Raw genomic sequence first — 23,192 nt, 5'->3', positions numbered from 1 at the left:
TCTTGATCAGATAATGAGTAGTTATTTGGGATGCAAGGTGATTTGTAGATCAGTGAGTCTGCACAGTCTGACTGCGATGTAGCCATTCTCAAACACTTAAATGATGTGTTGGATGTGTTATGTTCCAGTGGACCTGCCCAAAGTGAATGGTTTCGCAGCGCTGGACACCACAGACAGCAGTACCTCCCTCAACTGGATCAGCGTTGCCGGGGCTTCTGGGTATCTGCTCTCCTGGAGGCACATCTCAGGTCAGAGGTCAAAGCACAGCCAATCACATCAGGCTGTGACACCAGCACAGCCAATCACATCAGGTTGTGACACCAGCACAGATGATCACGTCAGGCTATGGCCTCATTCAAAATCCTTAATAATGCTTTCCCTCCTCAATCAATCTAACCATACAGCACATTACTTACAGAGGATGCAATTCAAAATGCTTAAACAAATACAGTTATAAAAGGTGAGAAAGATAAAAAAAACACTGTTTTGAAATGTGGCAAATAAAAATGGTAAAACTGTCACGTCCTGACCAGTAAAGGGGTTATTTGTTAGTATAGTTTGGTCAGGACGTGGCAGGGGGTATTTGTTTTATATGGTTTTGAGTGTGTGTTCATGTAGAGGGGCGTTTGATTTATGTATTCCGGGGTTTTTGGTTTAGTTCTATGTCTGTTCTAGGGTATTTAGATCTATGTTTAGGTAATTGGGATTGGGGCCTTCAATTGGAGGCAGCTGGTTATCGTTGCCTCTGATTGAAGGTCCTATATTTAGGAGTATGTTTGTTATGGGTATTGTGGGAGGTTGTTCTTTGCACTGCTGCATTTAGCATGCAAGACTGTTAGTTCGTTGTTTTGTTTATTAAGTGTTCACAAATAAAGTTAAGATGAGCACTCGACCCGCTGCGCCTTGGTCCGCTTACTACGACGTCCGTGACAAAAACAATTATTTAAAAAAACTGTGGACTTAAGAGACTAATGCATTTGAATAAATAAAAATACATAAAATAGATAGTATAAATTAAATAAATAGTATGGCTAAAAGCACCCTAAGTAAAAGCACCCAGAACCAAATTGTTCAGTCTGTCACAACAGAAGACTACTTCCTGGAGATTGTATCAGCGTGAACTATGCTAGGTTTCATCTTACCCATTTTTTTTTAAGTGTGAAGGGTTTGGAGGCCATAATTAATAGAAATCATCATGTAGGCACAATAAATATTATCCGCAGCGGTGAATTCAAGATGAAAATGGTGATTTTGTCCTGTAAATTGTCAATTGTTCCAAACTGTTATTGTGATGGGGAACCTTGGAATTGTATGTGTTTTTACAGTGATGACAATTGCTTTGTGTTTGTCACTTTTTACAACCTCTCTGACCAACCAGAGGACAATTTGTTCACAATGACTTGGCTAAAGGTTAAATAGATTTTATTATTTTTTTACCATATATGGGTACACTTTTTCTCTTCAGAGTTGGACACCAAAAAGGAGAAGCTTGGTCCTTCTGCCACCATGTTTAAGCTGAGTGATCTGCTGTATGGCAGGACCTACATCTTCACCATCAGACCTGTGTATGGAGAGGTGGAGGGACCCATCACCTCTATCCACCACAGGATAGGTAAAGCTTAACACCTCTTCACGTTATGGCTCCAGCTCACTGGAACAGTAAACAACGTGCTCACTCAAAAACGACAACAAAAACAATTGTTGAGTGCTGCTATCCTAAGCTGTAAGAAATGCAACGTTTGGAGAGCTGTCCATGACATTTTTATACACTTCACTAGAAACCGTCTATCATACAGGAAACCCAATGCTGGTTCATGTACTTACTAGGTCATGACATAAGTTATTACTCAGTAATTACTATGGTGTACAGTAGGTGTAGGACAGGCTAGCGGTTAGAGCGTTGGGCCAGTAACCGAAAGGTCGCCGGTTCGAATAACTGAACTGACAAGAGGAAAAATCTGTCTATGTGCCCTTGAGCAAGGCACTTAACCTTCATTTGCTCCAGGGGCGCCGTACTAATATGGCTGACCCTGTAGAACAACACAATTCACTGCACCTATCCGTGTATAAAAATGTCATAAATAATGTATACAGTATATCATGTGAAATGTGTCCAAGCACAACACTATGCTACTGCATATGAATCTAAAACACTGTCTATTTCCTTTCAGTGGCCAAGGACCGTCTTCTGGTGCCTGTCCAGTCTTTACCCGCCACTCCTTCCCCTCTCAACCCTCACACCCTCACCGCCTCCCACCCCAACGCAGCCAAAGCCACCAAAGCCCACACCCGCTCCACCGTCACCAAAGCCCCCTCCAAAACCACCGCCGGCATTGCCAAGAAACCCCCAAGCACCACCGTTGTCAAAACAGCTGCAGCCACCACCACCTTTATCAAAACAGCTGCAGCCACCACCAGCGTCGGCCATCTTACCAGCACTACCAGAAACATATTGGTTTTGGATACAGAGACAACTGTTGGACCAGGGCCAGGTAACAGAAGTATTTATAGTACCTATATAGATGAATGGCTGTTAGGCATTACAATCAGAGCAAACTGACAGACCCTCAGAATAACAGCACTTACCTCCATTAGAAACTGCTTCTTAAGACCCTCAGAATAACAGTACTTACCTCCATTAGAGACTGCTTCTTAAGACTGAAGATGTTCCTTTAGCAATGTTCTGTCTGACAATAATAATGTCTGCTAACAACCAATATCACTGTCACCATGACCTGTGCTTCTTAAGACTGAAGAATAACAGCACTTACCTCCATTAGAGACTGCTTCTTAAGTCTGAAGAATAACAGCACTTACCTCCATTAGAGACTGCTTCTTCAGACCCTCAGAATAACAGCACTTACCTCCATTAGAGACTGCTTCTTAAGACCCTCAGAATAACAGCACTTACCTCCATTAGAGACTGCTTCTTAAGACTGAAGAATAACAGCACTTATCTCCATTAGAGACTGGTTCTTAAGACTGAAGAATAACAGCACTTACCTCCATCAGAGACTGCTTCTTAAAACTGAAGAATAACAGCACTTACTTCCATTAGAGACTGCTTCTTAAGACTGAAGATGTTCCTTTAGCAATGTTCTGTCTGATGATAATAATGTCTGCTAACAACCAATATCACTGTCACCATGACCTGTGTCTGTGTGTGTGCGCACCTGCGCGCTCGTTCCTGTGTATGCGTGTGTGCCTCCGTGTGTGCCTCCGTGTGTGCCTCCGTGTGTGTGTGTGTGTGTGTGTGTGTGTGTGTGTGTGTGTGTGTGTGTGTGTGTGTGTGTGTGTGTGTGTGTGTGTGTGTGTGTGTGTGTGTGTGTGTGTGTGTGTGTGTGTTACAGTGTGTGGCAGGGTGAAGGCAGACATAGTGTTCTTGGTGGATGAGTCATGGAGCATCGGATCCAATAACTTTGACAAGCTCAAGGACTTCCTGTTCCGGGTTGTCACCTATTTCCCTGTGATTGGTCCTCAGGGCACACAGGTCAGAGGTCACACACCTTAAGGTCCTGGCCACCCTCACCTTGGCTTGTTCTTTTAGGGTCTAAGGTCTGAGTTGTTGTTGAAAACTTTGTGACAACGTTTAGATTCAATATGCTAAAAGCTGAAACCTAAAAGCACAGGACATTTGCAATCATCTTCCTTTTTCAGACCGCCCAAAGTATGTACCCTGGTGTATCTGTGTAAACAGCATTCTGTTATTGCCTCTTGCTGTATTTCATTCAAACTTTATTTTCTATATAGGCAATATGAAGGGGAATGATACATGTTATGATAAGATTACTTTGTTATTGAATGTACAGTACCAGTCAAAAGTTTTGACACACTTACTCATTCAAGGGTTTTTCTTTATTTTACTATTTTCTACATGATGTAATAATAGTGAAGACATCAAAACTATGAAATAACACATACATGTATGGAATCATGTAGTAACCATAAAAGTGATAAAATATATTTCATATTTAAGATTCTTCAAAGTAGTAATGCTTTGCCTTGATGACAGCTTTGCACGCTCTTGGCATTCTCTCAACCAGCTTCATGAGGTAGTCACCTGTAATGCATTTCAATTAACCTCTCTAGGGTAGGGGGCAGTATTTGCACGGCCGGATAAAAAACGTACCCGATTTAATCTGGTTATTACTACTGCCCAGAAACTAGAATATGCATATAATTGTTTGATTTGGATAGAAAACACCCTAAAGTTTCTAAAACTGTTTGAATGGTGTCTGTGAGTATAACAGAACTCATATGGCAGGCAAAAACCTGAGAAGATTCCTTACAGGAAGTGCCCTCTCTGACCATTTCTTGGCCTTCTACACTCTCTTTATTGAAAACTGAGGATCTCTGCTGTAACGTGACACTTCCTACGGCTCCCATAGGCTCTCAGAAGGCGGCAGAACGTTGAATGATGACTTTGCAGGCCATGGCTGAAAAACAGTAGCGCATTTGGATAGTGGTCGATCAGAGAACAATGAGACTGGGGCGCGCGTGCACGAGAAGAGTCCATTTTAGATTTTTAGTCTTTGAACGAAAACAGGGTTTCCCGGTTGGAATATTATCGCTTTTTTACGAGAAAAATCGCATAAAAATTTATTTTAAACAGCGGTTGACATGCTTCGAAGTACGGTAATTGTCACGAGCGGAATGAACAGTTTAAGGAGTGAGTCAAGCGCAGGAGACTGAGGTCCGTTGGAACAATCTTAATTTAATAAATCCACGGGTAAGTTTCACATACGGCTGGGAGCATAACCGTCAGGAAAAATGACAAAAAGAAGCTCCGCTCAAAAGGCAGACGGGGCGCAGCCCGGCAACCCTAATGCCCATATAATATAAGTAACACCACACGTAACAACGAACAATCCCGCACAAATCCTAGCTAAACACAGACAGACTAAATACCCCCCCACTAATGACAAACACAAAACAGGTGCAAACAAAAAACAGACATAACTAATAGACACTGAAACACAGATCGGTGGTAGCTAGTAGGCCGGCGACGACGACCGCCGAGCGCCGCTCGACCGAGGAGAGGCGCCACCTTCTGTGGATGTTGTGACAGTAATGGAATATTTAGAATTTCTTTGTCACGAAACGCGCCAGGCGCGTCACCCTTCGGATAGTGTCTTGAACGCACGAACAAAACAGAGGATATTTGAACATAACTATGGATTATTTTAAACCAAACCAACATTTGTTATTGAAGTAGAAGTCCTGGGAGTGCATTCTGACGAAGAACAGCAAAGGTAATCCAATTTTTCTTATAGTAAATCTGAGTTTGGTGAGTGCCAAACTTGGTGGGTGTCAAAATAGCTAGCCCGTGATGGCGAGCTATCTACTCAGAATATTGCAAAATGTGCTTTCACCGAAAAGCTATTTTAAAATCGGACATAGCGATTGCATAAAGGAGTTCTGTATCTATAATTCTTAAAATAATTGTTATGTTTTTTGTGAACGTTTATCGTGAGTAATTTAGTAAATTCACCAGAAGTTTGCGGTGGGTATGCTAGTTCTGAATGTCACATGCTAATGTAAAAAGCTGTTTTTTGATATAAATATGAACTTGATTGAACAAAACATGCATGTATTGTATAACATAATGTCCTAGGAGTGTCATCTGATGAAGATCATCAAAGGTTAGTGCTGCATTTAGCTGTGGTTTGGGTTAATGTGACATTATATGCTAGCTTGAAAAATGGGTGTCTGATTATTTCTGGCTGGGTACTCTGCTGACATAATCTAATGTTTTGCTTTCGTTGTAAAGCCTTTTTGAAATCGGACAGTGTGGTTAGATTAACGCGAGTCTTGTCTTTAAAATGGTGTAAAATAGTCATATGTTTGAGAAATTGAAGTAATAGCATTTCTAAGGTATTTGAATATCGCGCCACGGGATTCCACTGGCTGTTGAGTAGGTGGGACGATTTCGTCCCACATACCCTAGAGAGGTTAACAAGTGTGCCTTGTTAAAAGTACATTTGTGGGATTTCTTTCCTTCTTAATGTGTTTGAGCCAATCAGTTGTGTTGTGACAAGGTAGGGTTGGTACACAGAAGACAGCCCTATTTGGTAAAAGACCAAGTCTATATTATGGCAAGAACAGCTCAAATAAGCAAAGAGAAATGACAGTCCATCATTCCTTTAAGACATGAATGTCAGTCAATCCGGAAAATTTCAAGAACTTTGAAAGTTTCTTCAAGTGCAGTCGCAAAAACCATCAAGCACTATGATGAAACTGGCTCTCATGAGGACCGCCAAAGGAAAGGAATACCTAGAGTTACCTCTGCTGCAAAGGATAAATTCATTAGAGTTAACTGGATCTCAGATTGCAGCCCAAATAAATGCTTCACAGAGTTCAAGTAACAGGCACATCTCAATTTCAACTGTTCAGAGGAGACTGCGTGAATCAGGCCTTCATGGTAGAATTGCTGCAAAGAAACCACTACTAAAGGACACCAAAAATAAGAAGAGACTTGCTTGGGCCAAGAAACACAAGCATTGGACATTAGACCGGTGGAAATCTGTCCTTTGGTCTGATGAGTCCAAATTTGAGGTTTTGGTTGCCAACCGCCATGTCTTTGTGAGACAGAGAGTAGGTGAACGAATGTGTGGTTCCCACCATGAAGCATGGAAAAGGAGGTGTGGTGGTGTGGGGGTGCTATGCTGTTGACACTGTCAGTGGTTTATTTAGAATTCAAGGCACACTTAACCAGTATGGCTACCACAGCATTCTCCAGCCATACACCATCCCATCTGGTTTGCGCTTAGTGGGACTATAATTTGTTTTTCAACAGGACAACGACCCAAACCACACCTCCAGGCTGGGTAAGGGCTATTTGACCAAGGAGAGTCATGGAGTGCTGCATCAGATGACTTGGCCTCCACAATCACCCAACCTCAACCCAGTTGAGATGGTTTGGGATGAGTTGGACCGCAGAGTGAAGGAAAAGCAGCCAACAAGTGCTCAGCATAAGTGGGAACTCCTTCAAGACTGTTGTAAAAGCATTCCTCAAGAATCTGGTTGAGGGAATGCCAAGAGTGTGCAAAGCTGTCATCACTGCAAAGGGTGGCTGCTTTGAAAAATCTCAAATATAAAATATATTTTGATTTGTTTAACACTTTTTTGGTTACTATATGATTCCATATGTGTTATTTCATAGTTTTGATGTCTTCACTATTATTCTACAATGTAGAAAATAGTTTAAAAAATGGATAGGTGTGTCCAAACTTTTGACTGGTACTGTAGGTTATTGCCACTGACTGTCCCGTCTCTCCCCTCAGATAGCAGTGGTGCACTACAGTGATGAACCAAGGATAGAGTTCAAACTGAATGATTACAAGAACAGGAACTCTGTACTAAAGGCTCTGAGAGGAGTACGCTATGGAGGAGGCAACACCAAAACAGGTACACACACACATACACACATGGACACATACACGCACACACATACAGACTGACATTCTGTCTGCGTAGAAAAATGTTAGATGTCTATAAGCTTTGAAAGTGGAGACCTCACAAACGTCCAAAAGTAAACTTGCCTTGCCTTTTGGAGACAGCTTTGTATTTGTGTAACTAATTAACTGTTAATAAGTGAACTGTTTCGCCCAGGGCTGGATTACCTAATGGGCGCACAGGGCATGTACCCCTGGAGGTCGGGTGCCCCCCAGATAGGATATGATAGCAAAATGTGTAGAATTGCAGGAAATTAGCTTTAAACTGCTAAATGTTCTCTCAGCCTCATGGCAATAAGTGAACAATAGCATGAGATGAGCTATAAAACAGCCATTTCTCTCTCTGACCCATGGCAAAAAGTGTAGAATTTTCTCTAAAACTCCAGCATTTTCTCATAGCTTTATGGAGGTTGGTGCCCCGGGTTCTCAAATGCGGTAGTCTGGTGCTGCGCGTGTGTGTGTGTGTGTGTGTGTGTGTGTGTGTGTGTGTGTGTGTGTGTGTGTGTGTGTGTGTGTGTGTGTGTGTGTGTGTGTGTGTGTGTGTGTGTGTGTGTGTGTGTGTGTGTGTGTGTGTGTGTGTGTGTGTGTGTGTGTGTGTGTGTGTGTGTCAGTGGAGGTCGGTGCCGTTTGAAGATGAGGGAGGATGATTATTGTTTTTATGAGTATGGCCTTATTTCTATTACAGCATATTGGATGACTGTCATTCATATTCCATTCACCCAGCTCAATGTAACAGCAATAGGTTTAGCTACTACATGATAGTCAAATTTTCCCTGTACCCATCATGAGGTTGCTACAACCTAGCCTATGAATGAAAGTTTACAACGTAGGTGCACACAGGTCGAGAGAAAGATTTGAGGTGACAGACAGTGACACACAGACAGACAGTGACACATTCAATACCGTCTTGCACACTCTTGCCTGCATCTAGCTGATCTACGGTGTAATCATTAGTCCAACAGTTGCAAAATAGAGTTTCTATTGGACAAATTCAGTTATGTTTATCCCCTTTTTGTTACGTTTGCTTTTGTTTAAGAAATGTTTAACAGAATCTGCACAATGAATACACCCCTGATCACACGCAAACACAGTTCTCTTTCATAGCAGCCACATACAAACTGCTCATTGTATATATAATTCCTTCTCACATCTATCTACGCGCTCTCTTCCTCTTACCTTTTCCCTTCACTTGTGGACTATCTGTGACCAGGTGAAAAAACATTTCCAAGTCATACAGCCTACATCATTGTCAAGTCATAGTCAACAAAGCTATTAGAACTAATGCGTTAGTGTACAGTCAGCAGCAAGCAGTTTAGGAGTTGCACTGGCGGGCCCCGGTAGCAATACATTTATAAAACCAAAAGCTTAACTTTACTTGGAAGAGTTCCAGTGTTGGATAGCGATAGTCAGCTACCTCCCCATCCCTTCCTCTCTGTTTGAGCCGAGTGTTTGAGTTGGCTTAACTAGCTTGTTGCATTCAATGCAAGCTAAGTGAAAGTGAAAAATATATATTATGAAATATAGCTAGCTCTCTCTCTCTCTCTCTCTCTCTCTCTCTCTCTCTCTCTCTCTCTCTCGCGCTTCTCCTTAATTTTGATTTGATTTATTAAAAACTGTTCAGCTGTTGTCTCTCTCTTTGAGTCAACCAACTCACCATATTTTATGTACTGCAGTGCTAGCTAGCTGTAGCTTATGCTTTCAGTACTAGATTCATTCTCTGATCCTTTGGTTGGGTGGACAACATGTCAGTTCATGCTGCAAGAGCTCTGATAGGTTGGAGGACGTTCTCCGGAAGTTGTCATAATTCCTGTGTAAGTCTATGGAAGGGGGTGAGAACCAAGAACCTCCTAGGTTTTGTATTGAAGTCAATGTACCCAGAGGAGGACAGAAGCTAGCTGTCCTCTGGCTCTACCATGGTGCTACCCTACAGAGTGCTGTTGAGGCTACTGTAGACCTTCATTGCAAAACAGTGTGTTTTAATAAATTATTTGGTGACGTGAATATATTTAGTATAGTTTTATCTAAAAATGATAACTTTTTAAATGTTTCACTATTTTAAAAAAAATGAAATTCTGTAGGGATGGTCCTCTCTTTCCTCCTGTGAGAAGCCTCCACTGGTGTGTGTGTACATATTTATAGTGATATTGCCAGTGAATGTATTGTTGTTCCACAGGGAAGGGGATGAGCTACGTTCTGAAGGAGCTGTTCCAGGAGTCTCTGGGGATGAGGCAGGAGGTGTCCCATGTCTTGGTGTTGCTGACAGACGGCCGGGCCGTGGACGATGTGGAGCAACCCTCCAGGATCGCACAGGCTTATGGTCAGTTCAGATATCAGTGGTCATACTCTACATACTGGGGGTCAAAGGTTGTGGCTAGATGGTAAACAGCTACGGACAGAAGTGACTTTTCATAGCAGGCTAGGAGTGCATTTTATCTCATCGTTAACCCTTTTCCTAACCTTAACCTAATTATCCTAACCTGTTACGTTAATTTTCCTAACCTGCTACAAAAAGTAACTTCCGTTCGTAGCTGTATACCATCTAGTCAAAACCGTGGTCAATGTCTTGGGACGTCAAAGGATTGTAGCCATTTTGTTCTTGTTGATTTGGAGCCGTTGCTACTGACACGCAAGCTCCTGAAAACATCTCTTTAACACAGATGAATCTACACAGGCATATCTCACCTGTCTTTGATACATGTAGTGATATCCAGTAGCTGGTCCTTGTCAGAAGCCTTTGACTTTGCATATTGTTGAATATTGCTTTGTATAACATTATATCATGTATTTTCAAGTTCTTCTGCGATATTGACTCCACTCTCAGGTGTGAGTGTGCTGGCCATCGGGGTGGCCAATGCAGACATGGACGAGCTGAAGAAGATAGCGCATCCAGCCAACTACCAGAACATCTTCTACGCCAGGGACTTTGATGACTTCTCCTCCATAGAGAGAGAGTTCATCAGCAACATCTGCAGCGAGGCGCTGCTCTCCGAGTTCAGACAACACGACGAGGTACAGAATACACACGTCTGAATGAAACTAATATATCATTTGAAATGAAAGGTACTACATCAGGACTTTTTGGAACAACATGCTTGTTTTAAAACATTCTAGGTTGCTGATAATGTCTGCTCGATATGTCTCCTTAGCTGGGATCATAGTTAGTTAAGTATGAAGTGTGGAATGTTGACAAGCAACCAATTATGACAGAGATGTGAAACTCAGCTGTGTGTCGGAGTGGGCTGCTCTCGCCCTCCAGCTGGAATTAGAATGTTCTCGAGGTAGAAATGATGATTTAATTAATAATGACCTATAGCCTCTGATTCAAGGTCATATAATAAGGTCAACATCAATGTGTTTGACCTCTTTTATTAGTCTGCCCAGCTGGACACTCCAACTGATGACCCTGATGAGCTGACCAAACCCCAGGGCCCCTGCCCCTTACAGTGCAAGGTACGTCCTTCTCTTAGTCATCATCATCATTACTGTTATCATAAACATTACTATTATCATCATCACCATCATCATCATTGCCTTTTTCATTATTTGTGTCAGCATTACGTGTCCCAGTTTGTCCAATAGAAATCGTTCCCTCCCAGCAACCAGTTCTGCTAATGACTTCATTCCTACCAGTTCTGCTAATGACGTCATTCCAACCAGTTCTGGCAGTGACTTCATTCCTAGCAGTTCTGCTAATGACGTCATTCCTAGCAGTTCTGCTAATGACGTCATTCCTAGCAGTTCTGCTAATGACGTCATTCCTAGCAGTTCTGCTAATGACGTCATTCCGACCAGTTCTGCTAATACCGTCATTCCGACCAGTTCTGGCAGTGACGTCATTCCGACCAGTTCTGGCAGTGACGTCATTCCGACCAGTTCTGGCAGTGACGTCATTCCGACCAGTTCTGGCAGTGCCGTCATTCCGACCAGTTCTGGCAATGACTTCATTCCAACCAGTTCTGGCAGTGACGTCATTCCGACCAGTTCTGGCAGTGACGTCATTCCGACCAGTTCTGGCAGTGCCGTCATTCCGACCAGTTCTGGCAGTGCCGTCATTCCGACCAGTTCTGGCAGTGCCGTCTTTCCGACCAGTTCTGGCAATGACTTCATTCCAACCAGTTCTGGCAGTGACGTCATTCCGACCAGTTCTGGCAGTGCCGTCATTCCGACCAGTTCTGGCAGTGCCGTCTTTCCGACCAGTTCTGGCAGTGACGTCATTCCGACCAGTTCTTGTAATGATGTCATTCCGACCAGTTTTGGCAGTGCCGTCATTCCGACCAGTTCTGGCAGTGCCGTCATTCCGACCAGTTCTGGCAGTGCCGTCATTCCGACCAGTTCTGGCAGTGCCGTCTTTCCGACCAGTTCTGGCAGTGACGTCATTCCGACCAGTTCTGGCAATGACGTCATTGCGACCAGTTCTGGCAGTGCCGTCTTTCCGACCAGTTCTGGCAATGACGTCATTCTGACCAGTTCTTGTAATGATGTCATTCCGACCAGTTCTTGCAATGACGTCATTCCGACCAGTTCTTGCAATGATGTCATTCCGACCAGTTTTGGCAGTGCCGTCATTCCGACCAGTTCTTGTAATGATGTCATTCCGACCAGTTCTGGCAGTGACGTCATTCCGACCAGTTCTGGCAGTGACGTCATTCCGACCAGTTCTGGCAGTGCCGTCATTCCGACCAGTTCTGGCAATGACTTCATTCCAACCAGTTCTGGCAGTGACGTCATTCCGACCAGTTCTGGCAGTGACGTCATTCCGACCAGTTCTGGCAGTGCCGTCATTCCGACCAGTTCTGGCAATGACTTCATTCCGACCAGTTCTGGCAGTGCCGTCTTTCCGACCAGTTCTGGCAATGACTTCATTCCAACCAGTTCTGGCAGTGACGTCATTCCGACCAGTTCTGGCAGTGACGTCATTCCGACCAGTTCTGGCAGTGCCGTCATTCCGACCAGTTCTGGCAATGACTTCATTCCGACCAGTTCTGGCAGTGACGTCATTCCGACCAGTTCTGGCAGTGACGTCATTCCGACCAGTTCTGACAATGATGTCATTCCGACCAGTTCTTGTAATGATGTCATTCCGACCAGTTCTTGTAATGATGTCATTCCGACCAGTTTTGGCAGTGCCGTCATTCCGACCAGTTCTGGCAGTGCCGTCATTCCGACCAGTTCTGGCAGTGCCGTCATTCCGACCAGTTCTGGCAGTGCCGTCTTTCCGACCAGTTCTGGCAGTGACGTCATTCCGACCAGTTCTGGCAATGACGTCATTGCGACCAGTTCTGGCAGTGCCGTCTTTCCGACCAGTTCTGGCAATGACGTCATTCTGACCAGTTCTTGTAATGATGTCATTCCGACCAGTTCTTGCAATGACGTCATTCCGACCAGTTCTTGCAATGATGTCATTCCGACCAGTTTTGGCAGTGCCGTCATTCCGACCAGTTCTTGTAATGATGTCATTCCGACCAGTTCTGGCAGTGACGTCATTCCGACCAGTTCTGGCAGTGCCGTCTTTCCGACCAGTTCTGGCAATGACTTCATTCAGACCAGTTCTTGCAATGACGTCATTCCGACCAGTTCTTGCAATGCTGTCATTCCGACCAGTTCTTGTAATGACGTCATTCCGACCAGTTCTTGCAATGACGTCATTCCGACCAGTTCTTGTAATGACGTCATTCCGACCAGTTCTTGCAATGACGTCATTCAGACCAGTTCTTGCAATGACGTCATTCCGACCAGTTCTTGCAATGCCGTCATTCCGACCAGTTCTGGCAGTGCCGTCATTCTGACCAGTTCTTGTAATGATGTCATTCCGACCAGTTCTGGCAGTGACGTCATTCCGACCAGTTCTGGCAGTGACGTCATTCCGACCAGTTCTTGTAATGATGTCATTCCGACCAGTTCTTGTAATGATGTCATTCCAACCAGTTCTTGTAATGATGTCATTCCGACCAGTTCTTGTAATGACGTCATTCAGACCAGTTCTTGTAATGACGTCATTCCGACCAGTTCTTGTAATGACGTCATTCCGACCAGTTCTTGTAATGACGTCATTCCGACCAGTTCTTGTAATGACGTCATTCCGACCAGTTCTTGTAATGACGTCATTCAGACCAGTTCTTGTAATGACGTCATTCAGACCAGTTCTTGTAATGACGTCATTCAGACCAGTTCTTGTAATGACGGCATTGCCCACTGGGCTCCTTCTTTAGCTGACCTTTGACCCACTGTCATTTGGAAACATGGACTGACCTTTATTTGATTAATAGATTAATCTCTTTCTCCTTTCTGATTCACTTTCAAAGGGGCAGAAAGGTGAAAAGGTGAGTACAGTTATATTTAGTTACTTCTAACTTGGTGATTAAATGAGATATTTATGTTTACCTTGTTCTCCTTTTCTCTGTATGTCATTCACAGGGAGATGGCTCTGGTAATGGTGGACTGGTATGTTCTACACCACAATTTAATTCATTCATTCATTAAGTCTTTCATTTATCCACCCATTCATCCATTCATCCAGCCATTCATTCATTCATTCAGTCATTCATCTATTTATCCAGCCATCCATCCATTCATTGTCATTCATTCATTGTCATTTATTTATTCATTTATTCATTCATCTGCCATAATTCCATGACATTTGTTTGATTACAGAGACTCCAGCAAAACACTGCGATGTTTGAGTCAATTGGCCTCAAGTCCAAAGGAGAGAAAGGAGAGAGAGTAAGTGGTAACTCTCATCATACATTGTCTATGTAGGCTATCATCTATACACACTGATACAGTAGAGTGCTGTGCCCTTGAGCAAGGCACTTAACCCCAACTGCTTGAAGATCACTGCCCTGCGGCTGGTCCTGCACTGCTCCCAGCCGTGTGCGTGCGTTTTGTTTGATTGTTTGTTTCTTTTTTATTTCTGTATAAATATAACCCCATAGCTGATGTTATGAAACATGAAAGGCACCGTACCATCAAAGTGGCAGTGTGTCAGATTTGATGATGACAGTTGACAGAATCGCTGCTCTTTATTCTTCTGTAGCATCTGACAGTTAGGCATTCAACAATCTGTCTTCCAAGTTTCTCTAAATATTTGTTTGGTCCTATAATTGTGCCGGTACACTGAAAAGAGCATAACCAGTAGAAAACATTGACTTAAAGCATCAACTCCAATTTAATCCTGCCATTATAGATAAACAAGCTCACTTATAATAAGCCATTTTATACACAGAAGATCTCTGCTAAACACAGTCAAGCTGTTTATATTTCTCTCTGTGATTAGCGTTAACTTTGGAACGAAATTGACTAGAAATAGAAAGATGCTAATGTCTGTAAGTGAACAACCCACTGGGCACACACTGGTTGAATCAACGTTGTTTTCACATCATTTCAATGAAATGACGTTAAACCAACATGGAATAGATGTTGAACAGACGTCTGTGCCCAGTGGGAAGGGAAGGATAAAAAGATGTTTAAAATTCAACGCTAGATGACTGAATTACAGGCTACATAATGTAGGCCTAAATATTTAAATGATGTTTAACTACATGTCATGTTCAGTTAATGGAGTTATATTTGTAAGCTACATTGTCTGTAATTTATATATATTTCATGATGTGTAAGAACATGTGTGCTGTGATGTGCCAAATGAATCTGTAATTGAGTGTAATTACTATATGGTAAGCATTAGAATAAGCTGCCTCAATAATAGCAGCCATTAGGTGATAATATAGCTCTAGGATCCATTGTCAGTATTATGGAATAATTCTAATATTAAGGTAAGATTTTAATGGAGAAATCTGATCCGAGAGCAGTGCTGCCTTTCTTCCCATCCTATCAGTATCGACACATGCTCCAACGATGCACTTAGCGAGTGTTTTTTCTGCGTGGTGTTTTGGGAAACGCATGTTAAACCTTTGGCCTTTGTAGTGAAGATGCATCGTTAAATCATGGGAAGCCTAAATTCCATTGCTTTCGGGAAACCGGGCCCAGGACAGCACACCTTCCACCTCCATTCAGCTTAGCGCCAGGCGTAGCAAATCAACAACAATACAATGATCCTATTGATCTCAGTGTGTCCTCAGTGTTCATAAATACTGGACTTCACGTAGAAACAGAGATCAAATGTTATATTTGGGTCAGGACTCCTTTTTCGATCTTTCTTGGTTGTGTAATGTGTTTTTGTGTGATCAATATTTGTATTGTTTTTCTCAGTGACATATGACGTGAAGGTGTGTAGTAGAACAATGATAGCAGTATCAAAACAGATGAAGAAGCCAAACAGAAAAGAAAAACGGAAAACAAATCTGTCTAGTGTATTTTTTTGGCACGGACTGTATTTTTTTCATTTAACAGGGACTTCCTGGAACAGATGGTGTCCCTGGGTTGCCAGGACGACCAGGACGAACCGGACCCCCAGGTTCAGCCGGACAACGGGTAAATCTAACAAAGAAAGAAACAGTCTTATTGTACTCTGAGTGTACAAAACATTAGGAAAACCTTCCTAATATTGAGTTGCACCCCCTTTTGCCATCAGAACAGCCTCAATTTGTCAGGGAATGGACTCGACAAGGTGTCAAAAGCATTCCACAGGGATGCTTGCCCATGCTGACTCCAATGCTTCTCACAGTTGTCTCAAGTTGGCTGGATGTCCTTTTGTGTGGTGGACCATTCTTGATACACACGGGAAACTGTTGAGCATGAAAAACCCAGCAGCGTTGCAGTTCTTGACATATTCAAACCAGTGCGCCTGGCACTTACTACAACACCCCGTTCAAAGGCACTTAAATCTTTTGTCTTGCCCATTCACCCTCTGAATTGCACACAAACACAATCCATGTCTCAATTGTCTCAAGGTTTAAAAATCGTTCTTTAACCTGTCTCCTCCCCTTAATCTACACTGATTTGAAGTGGATTTAACAAGTGACATCAATAAGGGATCATAGATTTAACCTGGATTCACTTGGTTAGTCTATGTCATGGAAAGAGCAGGTGTTCTTAATGTTTTGTACAGTCAGTGTATAGGGCTGATGTAAAAATGGTCCTGTTTTAACGATGTATTGGACTGTTATGCACCGTTACTGTATGTGTGTGTGATTTATATTTTTTAAGGTGCTTCTCTGTGCCTGACACCACAAATTAAAGTTATTCTAGGAATTAAGCTTAAGCTTTCCATTGCGCAAAACTGTTTTGCTCACTGGGCAAGCTTATTTAACTACATTTGAACTTATGCCACTTATGTAAATGAGATGTTTCTAATGGCAGTTCTCTCTCTGTTTCAGGGTTTAGAAGGTGTTCCAGGTGATCTGGTATGTTCAATGTGCTTATGGAGGCAATGTTTATTAGTGTCTAGTAGTGTACCCATAAGCGCAAACTCTATTCCCAAGTTGGTGCACTACTTTTGACCAGGGCCTATAGGGCTCTGGTCAACAGTAGTGCACTACAGTATATAGGGAATAGGGTGCTTTTTAGGATGCAGACCCTAGGTCTTGTACTTCAGATTGACTCATAAGACCATTAATGCCTGTGTCTCTGTTTTCAACTTGTTCTCTACAACTCTTTCCACTTTTAATCCTTCATAATAAAAAAAAATGTTGTTACTAATCATAGATGCCATGCACTTTGAGTGACAGTTTGCCATAATAATATGATTATGTTGACACCTGTGGGCACATGAAATTAAGTTTCTCAGTTTTATTTCCTTCTTGCTAGTTCACAGCTATAGCTTAAACTGTTGAATCCGTCGTCTCCAGTTTTCTGAGATGTTTCCCTCAAGCCTCAAAGTTTGTGGGGGTTGAATTGGTTCCATAACGGTGAAACTATAGTTTATTTCTGACACCATGCAATATTAAACTAGCTAGCTTTGGTGAGCAATGAACAAGTGTGTGTTCATTCAGCCATCTTTATTCAAAACTTTATTTCCCGTGGCTTCAGGTGGCGGCCTAATCATGTCATTACAGTCATCCTTTTATGATTTCCTGTCAGGTGATCTAGTGTGTCATTGTGAATGCTGTCATGTTCCGATTTTAATGTTATTTTCTGTAATCACAGGGGCCTCCTGGTATCACTGGTCCAAAAGGCCAGAGAGGAGAGAGGGTAAGTCCAACCGCACAACAACAGCATGAGTCTAGAAGCAAGTAGATGTTATAAGAAATGTTAGGATTATCTGTGCAATATAAAATGTAATGCTAACCAATAGGATCAAGTGATTAAAGCGTTAAGTTTGAACTCTACCTATAGTGTTACCTTTCTGCCTTCATGCCAAACCCTTTGTCGCTCTCTTTTTATCTTCAAATTTTAGATAATCATACTACGAGTTCACCACAAGGTGATATTATGTGACCTTTGACCTCTCTCTGCCAGGGGGAGCCTGGGTATGTCATAGGGGGCATAGGAGACGGCCATTATGCTCCTGGACGAAAGGGAGAGCCTGGATCATCAGTGAGTGTTCACAACACAGACCCTAAAACAACTTTGTTTTATAAAGGGTTAATAAAGGCCTTATAAAGGGTTAAACATGTTTCATAAAGGGTTTGGAAATTGTATTACCTGAAATAACTTGTTTTGTTCGTTCAACATCATAAATAATTGATACTACATGCTTCCTCTGAATAAGAAATACAAATTACATGACTGTGGTTTAATGTCCTATCCTGCTCTGATAAAAGGGACCCCAAGGGGCTCCGGGTGTACCAGGGGTCTCTGGACCCTCAGGCCTGCCTGGACAGTCAGGTTCACCTGGGTCCTCAGGGATATCTGTTAAGGTAAGACAGATAGTGCGGGTAAATCTTACATACTATTATTATTTTATCGCATAATAATAATCCTTCAACAGGACTGTGACCCCATTTGGAGTTTACTGTATGTGATGTGTGTTGATGTGTCATTCAAAAATACATGCTACAAGTATCATGTTGTCAGCACACAATGGAAATAATATTGGGGATAAAATACATCCCTGAGGGACTCCGTTGTAACCAGTTCATATGATAAAATGTCTTTCACATTGACCTTCTGTGGCCGGTCACTTAACAATCTTAAATGATATGGGTTTCACAACATTGATTGATTTGATGTGTTTATGTTCTATTCTTCCCTTGCAGGGGGAACATGGGGAGGCAGGTGCTAAAGTGAGTGGGTGGTTCCTTTTTCCTTTCTTTTCTTCAACAATATAGTTACTGCTTTGGGTCAAGGGAAGATGGCGCTTGCTAAGTCAATGGAATCCACCTAAATTGGAATGAAAAACTGGCACGGTGTTGATATGAATAAAACAACACTGCCAGGATTATGAATTTGTTTTATCGATCGCATTTTAAACACACATTTTGGGCTTTGCTGACGATTCTAGAAATGGGTGTTGATTTTTCAAACTAGTATTGGGTCATGTATTTTGTTTGCCAGGGCTACTTTGAAAAAGATCTTCCTGTCTCGACAGGACTCACCTGGATAAATACAAAAGAAATGAATACAAGTCATTCATGCTACATCTATGTTTAATATTGCCCAATACTTCATAACCCCTAATTTAACCTCTTTTCCTTGCTAGTATGTTATTAATTAAATAACATTAGTGTTTTGTGATGTTTTGAAAGGGTTTGCGTGGGAAAGCAGGGGCCAAAGGAGACAAAGGAGATCATGGTAAAGATGTAAGTGTTTCGTTTCTGTTATGCAGCGAGCAGCCTAGCGATTAGAGTGTTGGGCCAGTAACTGAAAGGTTACTAGTTTGAATTCCAAAACCGGCAAGGTGAAAAATCTGTCAATGTGATCTTGAGCAAGGAACTTAACCCTAATTGCTCCAGGGTTGCCATTGATAATTTCAGACACTGGCCGTGAAACAATTCTCCGATGGTGTCTCAGGGAGAGCAAAAAAACACTTTCTGAAATAGGACAAATATAAGCACCCACCAAATTATGATTATTTATTGTGCTCAGTTTGTGTTAAACTATAATACCACATTGCTATTTCTAAGTATTGGCTTTTAGTTCATGTGTTGTTCCATCTTTCTTCATTTCCTTGTTGCCTGTCTCCAACCAGGGCCAAGCAGGGTTACCTGGTCCCATTGGAATTGATGGTGTTCCAGGCTTCCCAGGTCAAAAGGGATATAAGGTAAGAGTGTCCTTCATCAAGAAGTTACAGTATACCTGAAGGGACATTATCTTGTGGTTTCCTCTGTATATTTGAATGAAGCCACAGCGAATATCATATTTGAATACTATCCGTTTACGTGGGTATCATACTGCATGTTGATCTAATTACGGATATGATAGGATTCTGATTGGTGATTTGTGCTGTTCTTCCCAGGGAGAGGAGGGGATCGGGGTTCCCGGTGTCCAGGGCCCTCGTGGAGAGCCAGGGGAGAAGGTACAAACAGTTCATACATGGACTCATCAACATGAAGTGTGTGTATTGCGTCACCTGAATTATGTAGTTTGTTAGTCACGAATTAGCTAATCATTGGTTTAACTTTGTCTTGCAGGGAAATATAGGCCTATCAGGACCTGAGGGACCAAAGGTACTTTATTTATGTTAACACTTTGATTTGAAGCTCAAACAACATAGGAATTCTGCGAACCCGTTGGACTGCAGTATGGACCTATTCATTCACACCATTGAAGTATCATCTTTGTTCTGCCTTTCTAAGGGAGAGGCTGGTGTTCAAGGGATACAAGGGGTTGTCGGACCACGGGTATGCATCAACTTTTTATTTGTTAATATTGAATACACATATAAAGTGGAGACCATTATCATGTACTTTATATACGGTCTGGATGGTTCCTTTCCAGTGGTGTAAAGTACTTAAGATAAAAACACTTTAAAGTACTACTTTAGTCGTTTTTTGGGGTATCTGTACTTTACTTTAGTATTTATATTTTTGACAACTTTTACTTTTACTTCACTACATTCCTAAGGAAAATTGTGTACTTTTTACTCCATACATTTCCCTGACACACAAAAGTACTCGGTACATTTTGAATGCTTTGGAGGACAGAAAATTGTCCAATTCGCACACTTATCAAGAGAACATCCCTTGTCATCCCTACTGCCTCTGATCTGGCGGACTCACTAAACACAAATGCTTTGTTTTTAAATGATGTCTGAGTGTTGGAATGTGACCTTGGCTATCCGTAAATTAATAAGCAAGAAAATTGTGCCGTCTGGTTTGCTTAATATAAGGAATGTTCCATTATTTGTATTTTTACTTTTGATACTTAAGTATATTTTAACAATTACATTTACTTTTGATACTTAAGTATATTTAAAACCAAGCACTATCAGACTTTTACTCAAGTAATATTTTACTGGGTGACTTTCACTTTTACTTGAGTCATTCTATTATTATGGTATCTTTACTTTTAATCAAGTATGAGGTTTGAGTACTTTTCCCATCACTGTTTCTCTCCTCCTTTAGGGGAAGAAGGGAGTGAAAGGCATCCAAGGGGATAAGGTCAGTTAAATCCACACTGATTTGCTCTACCGCTCATTACGCCGCCTCATATTGAAATATTCTCTGCATAATTAATGAGTGGTGTTTCATCAGCTGATTAAATGAGAAAATCTATTTATTTCAGCTCCAGGTCAATCGCTGGGCTGTGTATGGCTTAGAATGTGATCAGCTCCCAGATCCATTATAAAAGTGGTGTGTGTGTGTGTGTGTGTGTGTGTGTGTGTGTGTGTGTGTGTGTGTGTGTGTGTGTGTGTGTGTGTGTGTGTGTGTGTGTGTGTGTGTGTGTGTGTGTGTGTGTGTGTGTGTGTGTGTGTGTGTGTGTGTGTGTGTGTGTGTGTGTGTGTGGTGCGCGTCTGTTTGCGTACGCCAGTCCGAGCACAAGCCAATGAAGTGCAAGTTCCCACCTCATAACAGTTACCATATCTCCTGCTACGATAGTATGTTTTTACTCTACAGTCATGTGTGTGAGTAGCTCATCAGATAATGAACATGGTGATAATGTGGTGGTAATGTTATGGTTTTGTCTCCTACAGGGCGATCGAGGAGAGGTGGGGCCTATGGGAACACAGGGATTGACAGTGAGTATAACCAGCCATTACAGAATCAATCATTACCACACTACCAAACCTGGGCTGTGTTCATTTGGGCATGCAGAAACAGAAAACGAAAATTTGTGTTTCTTACTGGACAAGTCCGGGTTGTCCCTCTCCGTTTCAGTTTTTCTTCCATTTGGTGCCTATTGAAGACAACCTCGAGTCTCCTGACTTACAGTCTGTAGGGCTTTTCAGACACTCTTCCTCTATGGCTTACCATCCTTTCACAAATCCTCTGGTTACAAATCTGCTCTCTTTATCCTTCAAATCGCTTGTGTTGTAACTTTTCACTGAGAAAGTTTGCAACTAGTTAGGTGAACCCACTTCCCCTTCCCTCGTCACTGCCCTCTCCCTCCACATATTATCTGTGTGAAGGAGTGTGTCTACCTTAGGGAAATTAACCCAGCTGATTAGATTGAAGTGGGCAGCCATCCTCCTCCCACCTCCAACCTGTCCAGCCATGGGCTACATCGACCCTGCTAATAGACGACTAGTAAAGGCCCAGTGCACTACTTGAATTATTAATATGTTTTTTAATTCAGATTTTTCAGGGGGTGATGCAGAACCCTCAGCACCCCTACCTCCCACGGCCATGGGTGTGTCAGAACTAATGATCGATCTGAGAAGGTCTTGCATCACTGAGCTTTAATTCAACCTTCATTTAATTGCAACGTGCATAATGAATACGGGAGGATTATCTCAAATCATCATCCTAGTTATGACCTTCTGAGTTCGATTATACATTATACATTCTCATGGTCTGAGAGTCTTTAGGTGCCTTTTGACAAAACTGACAAGTGTCTTTGTCTGGCCACTCTACCATAAAGGCCTGATTCGTGGAGTGCTGCAGTGATGGTTGTCCTTCTGGAAGGTTCTCCCATCTCCACAGAGGAACTCTAGAGCTCTGTCAGAGTGACCATCGGGTTCTTGGTCACCTCCCTGACCAAGGCACTTCTCCCCTGATTGCTCAGTTTGGCCTGGCGGCCAGCTCTAGGAAGAGTCTTGGTGGTTCCAAGCTTCTTCCATTTAAGAATGATGGAGGCCACTGTGTTCTTGGGGATCTTCAATGCTGTAGACATTTTTTGGTACCCTTCCCCAGATCTGTGCCTCGACACAATCCTGTCTCGGAGCTCTGCAGACAATTCCTTCGACCTCATGGCATGGTTTTTTCTCTGACATGCACTGTCAACTATGGGACCTTATATAGACAGATGTGTGCCTTTCCAAATCATGTCCAATCAGTAAAATGTACCACAGGTGGACTCCAATCAAGTTGTAGATACATCTCAAGGATGATCAATTCAAACAGGAAACACCTGAGCTCAATTTCGAGTCTCATTTCTGAATACCTATGTAAATAAGGTATTTTTTTATATATTCTTTTATACATTTGCAAAACATTCTAAAAACCTGGCTTCGGTTTGTCATTATGGGGTATTATGTGTAGATCGCTGAGGATTTTTATTTTATATAATCCATTTTAGAATAAGGTTGTAACATAACAAAATGTGGAAAAAGTCAAGGGTATCTGAAAAAATGAAAGCAATTGTCTGAGGATGGTGCCGGACCAATTGACATAAAAAGAAAAGGGGACAGTTTCATGAAAAAGCTTTAAATAAAAGTTCAAATCCAGGTCATGTGACGTGATTAACCAAAACACAGGGCCCTAGTTATGAGATTTGATGACCTTATTTGGCAAGATATATTTA

General features: G+C 42.2%; 1 protein-coding gene across 4 annotated transcripts in view; it reads left to right on the top strand.

The window, feature by feature from the left end:
• The window catches only part of LOC106609601 (collagen alpha-1(VII) chain), a 100,728-nt gene that overhangs the window by 33,973 nt on the left and 43,563 nt on the right, over positions 1-23,192 (top strand). For all 4 annotated transcript variants that reach the window (XR_014381208.1, XM_082964048.1, XM_045698655.2 and 1 more), the window contains exons 19-42: positions 129-248; positions 1,466-1,612; positions 2,172-2,492; positions 3,351-3,490; positions 7,284-7,407; positions 9,628-9,771; positions 10,276-10,463; positions 10,827-10,904; positions 13,757-13,774; positions 13,869-13,895; positions 14,106-14,174; positions 15,801-15,881; positions 16,727-16,753; positions 17,496-17,540; positions 17,808-17,885; positions 18,113-18,208; positions 18,548-18,574; positions 19,037-19,090; positions 19,480-19,551; positions 19,747-19,806; positions 19,922-19,957; positions 20,087-20,131; positions 20,855-20,890; positions 21,424-21,468. Coding sequence is in view for 3 of the 4 variants with exons in the window: in XM_082964048.1 (XP_082820174.1) it covers positions 129-248; positions 1,466-1,612; positions 2,172-2,492; positions 3,351-3,490; positions 7,284-7,407; positions 9,628-9,771; positions 10,276-10,463; positions 10,827-10,904; positions 13,757-13,774; positions 13,869-13,895; positions 14,106-14,174; positions 15,801-15,881; positions 16,727-16,753; positions 17,496-17,540; positions 17,808-17,885; positions 18,113-18,208; positions 18,548-18,574; positions 19,037-19,090; positions 19,480-19,551; positions 19,747-19,806; positions 19,922-19,957; positions 20,087-20,131; positions 20,855-20,890; positions 21,424-21,468 (2,078 nt within the window). In the remaining variant the exon portion in view is untranslated. The remainder of the gene's footprint in view (positions 1-128; positions 249-1,465; positions 1,613-2,171; positions 2,493-3,350; positions 3,491-7,283; positions 7,408-9,627; positions 9,772-10,275; positions 10,464-10,826; positions 10,905-13,756; positions 13,775-13,868; positions 13,896-14,105; positions 14,175-15,800; positions 15,882-16,726; positions 16,754-17,495; positions 17,541-17,807; positions 17,886-18,112; positions 18,209-18,547; positions 18,575-19,036; positions 19,091-19,479; positions 19,552-19,746; positions 19,807-19,921; positions 19,958-20,086; positions 20,132-20,854; positions 20,891-21,423; positions 21,469-23,192) is intronic.

The sequence above is a fragment of the Salmo salar genome, chromosome 17 (assembly GCF_965601325.2).
Source record: "Salmo salar chromosome 17, fSalSal1, whole genome shotgun sequence".
Lineage (NCBI taxonomy): Eukaryota > Metazoa > Chordata > Actinopteri > Salmoniformes > Salmonidae > Salmo > Salmo salar.
This window is presented reverse-complemented; position numbering and strand designations above follow the sequence as displayed.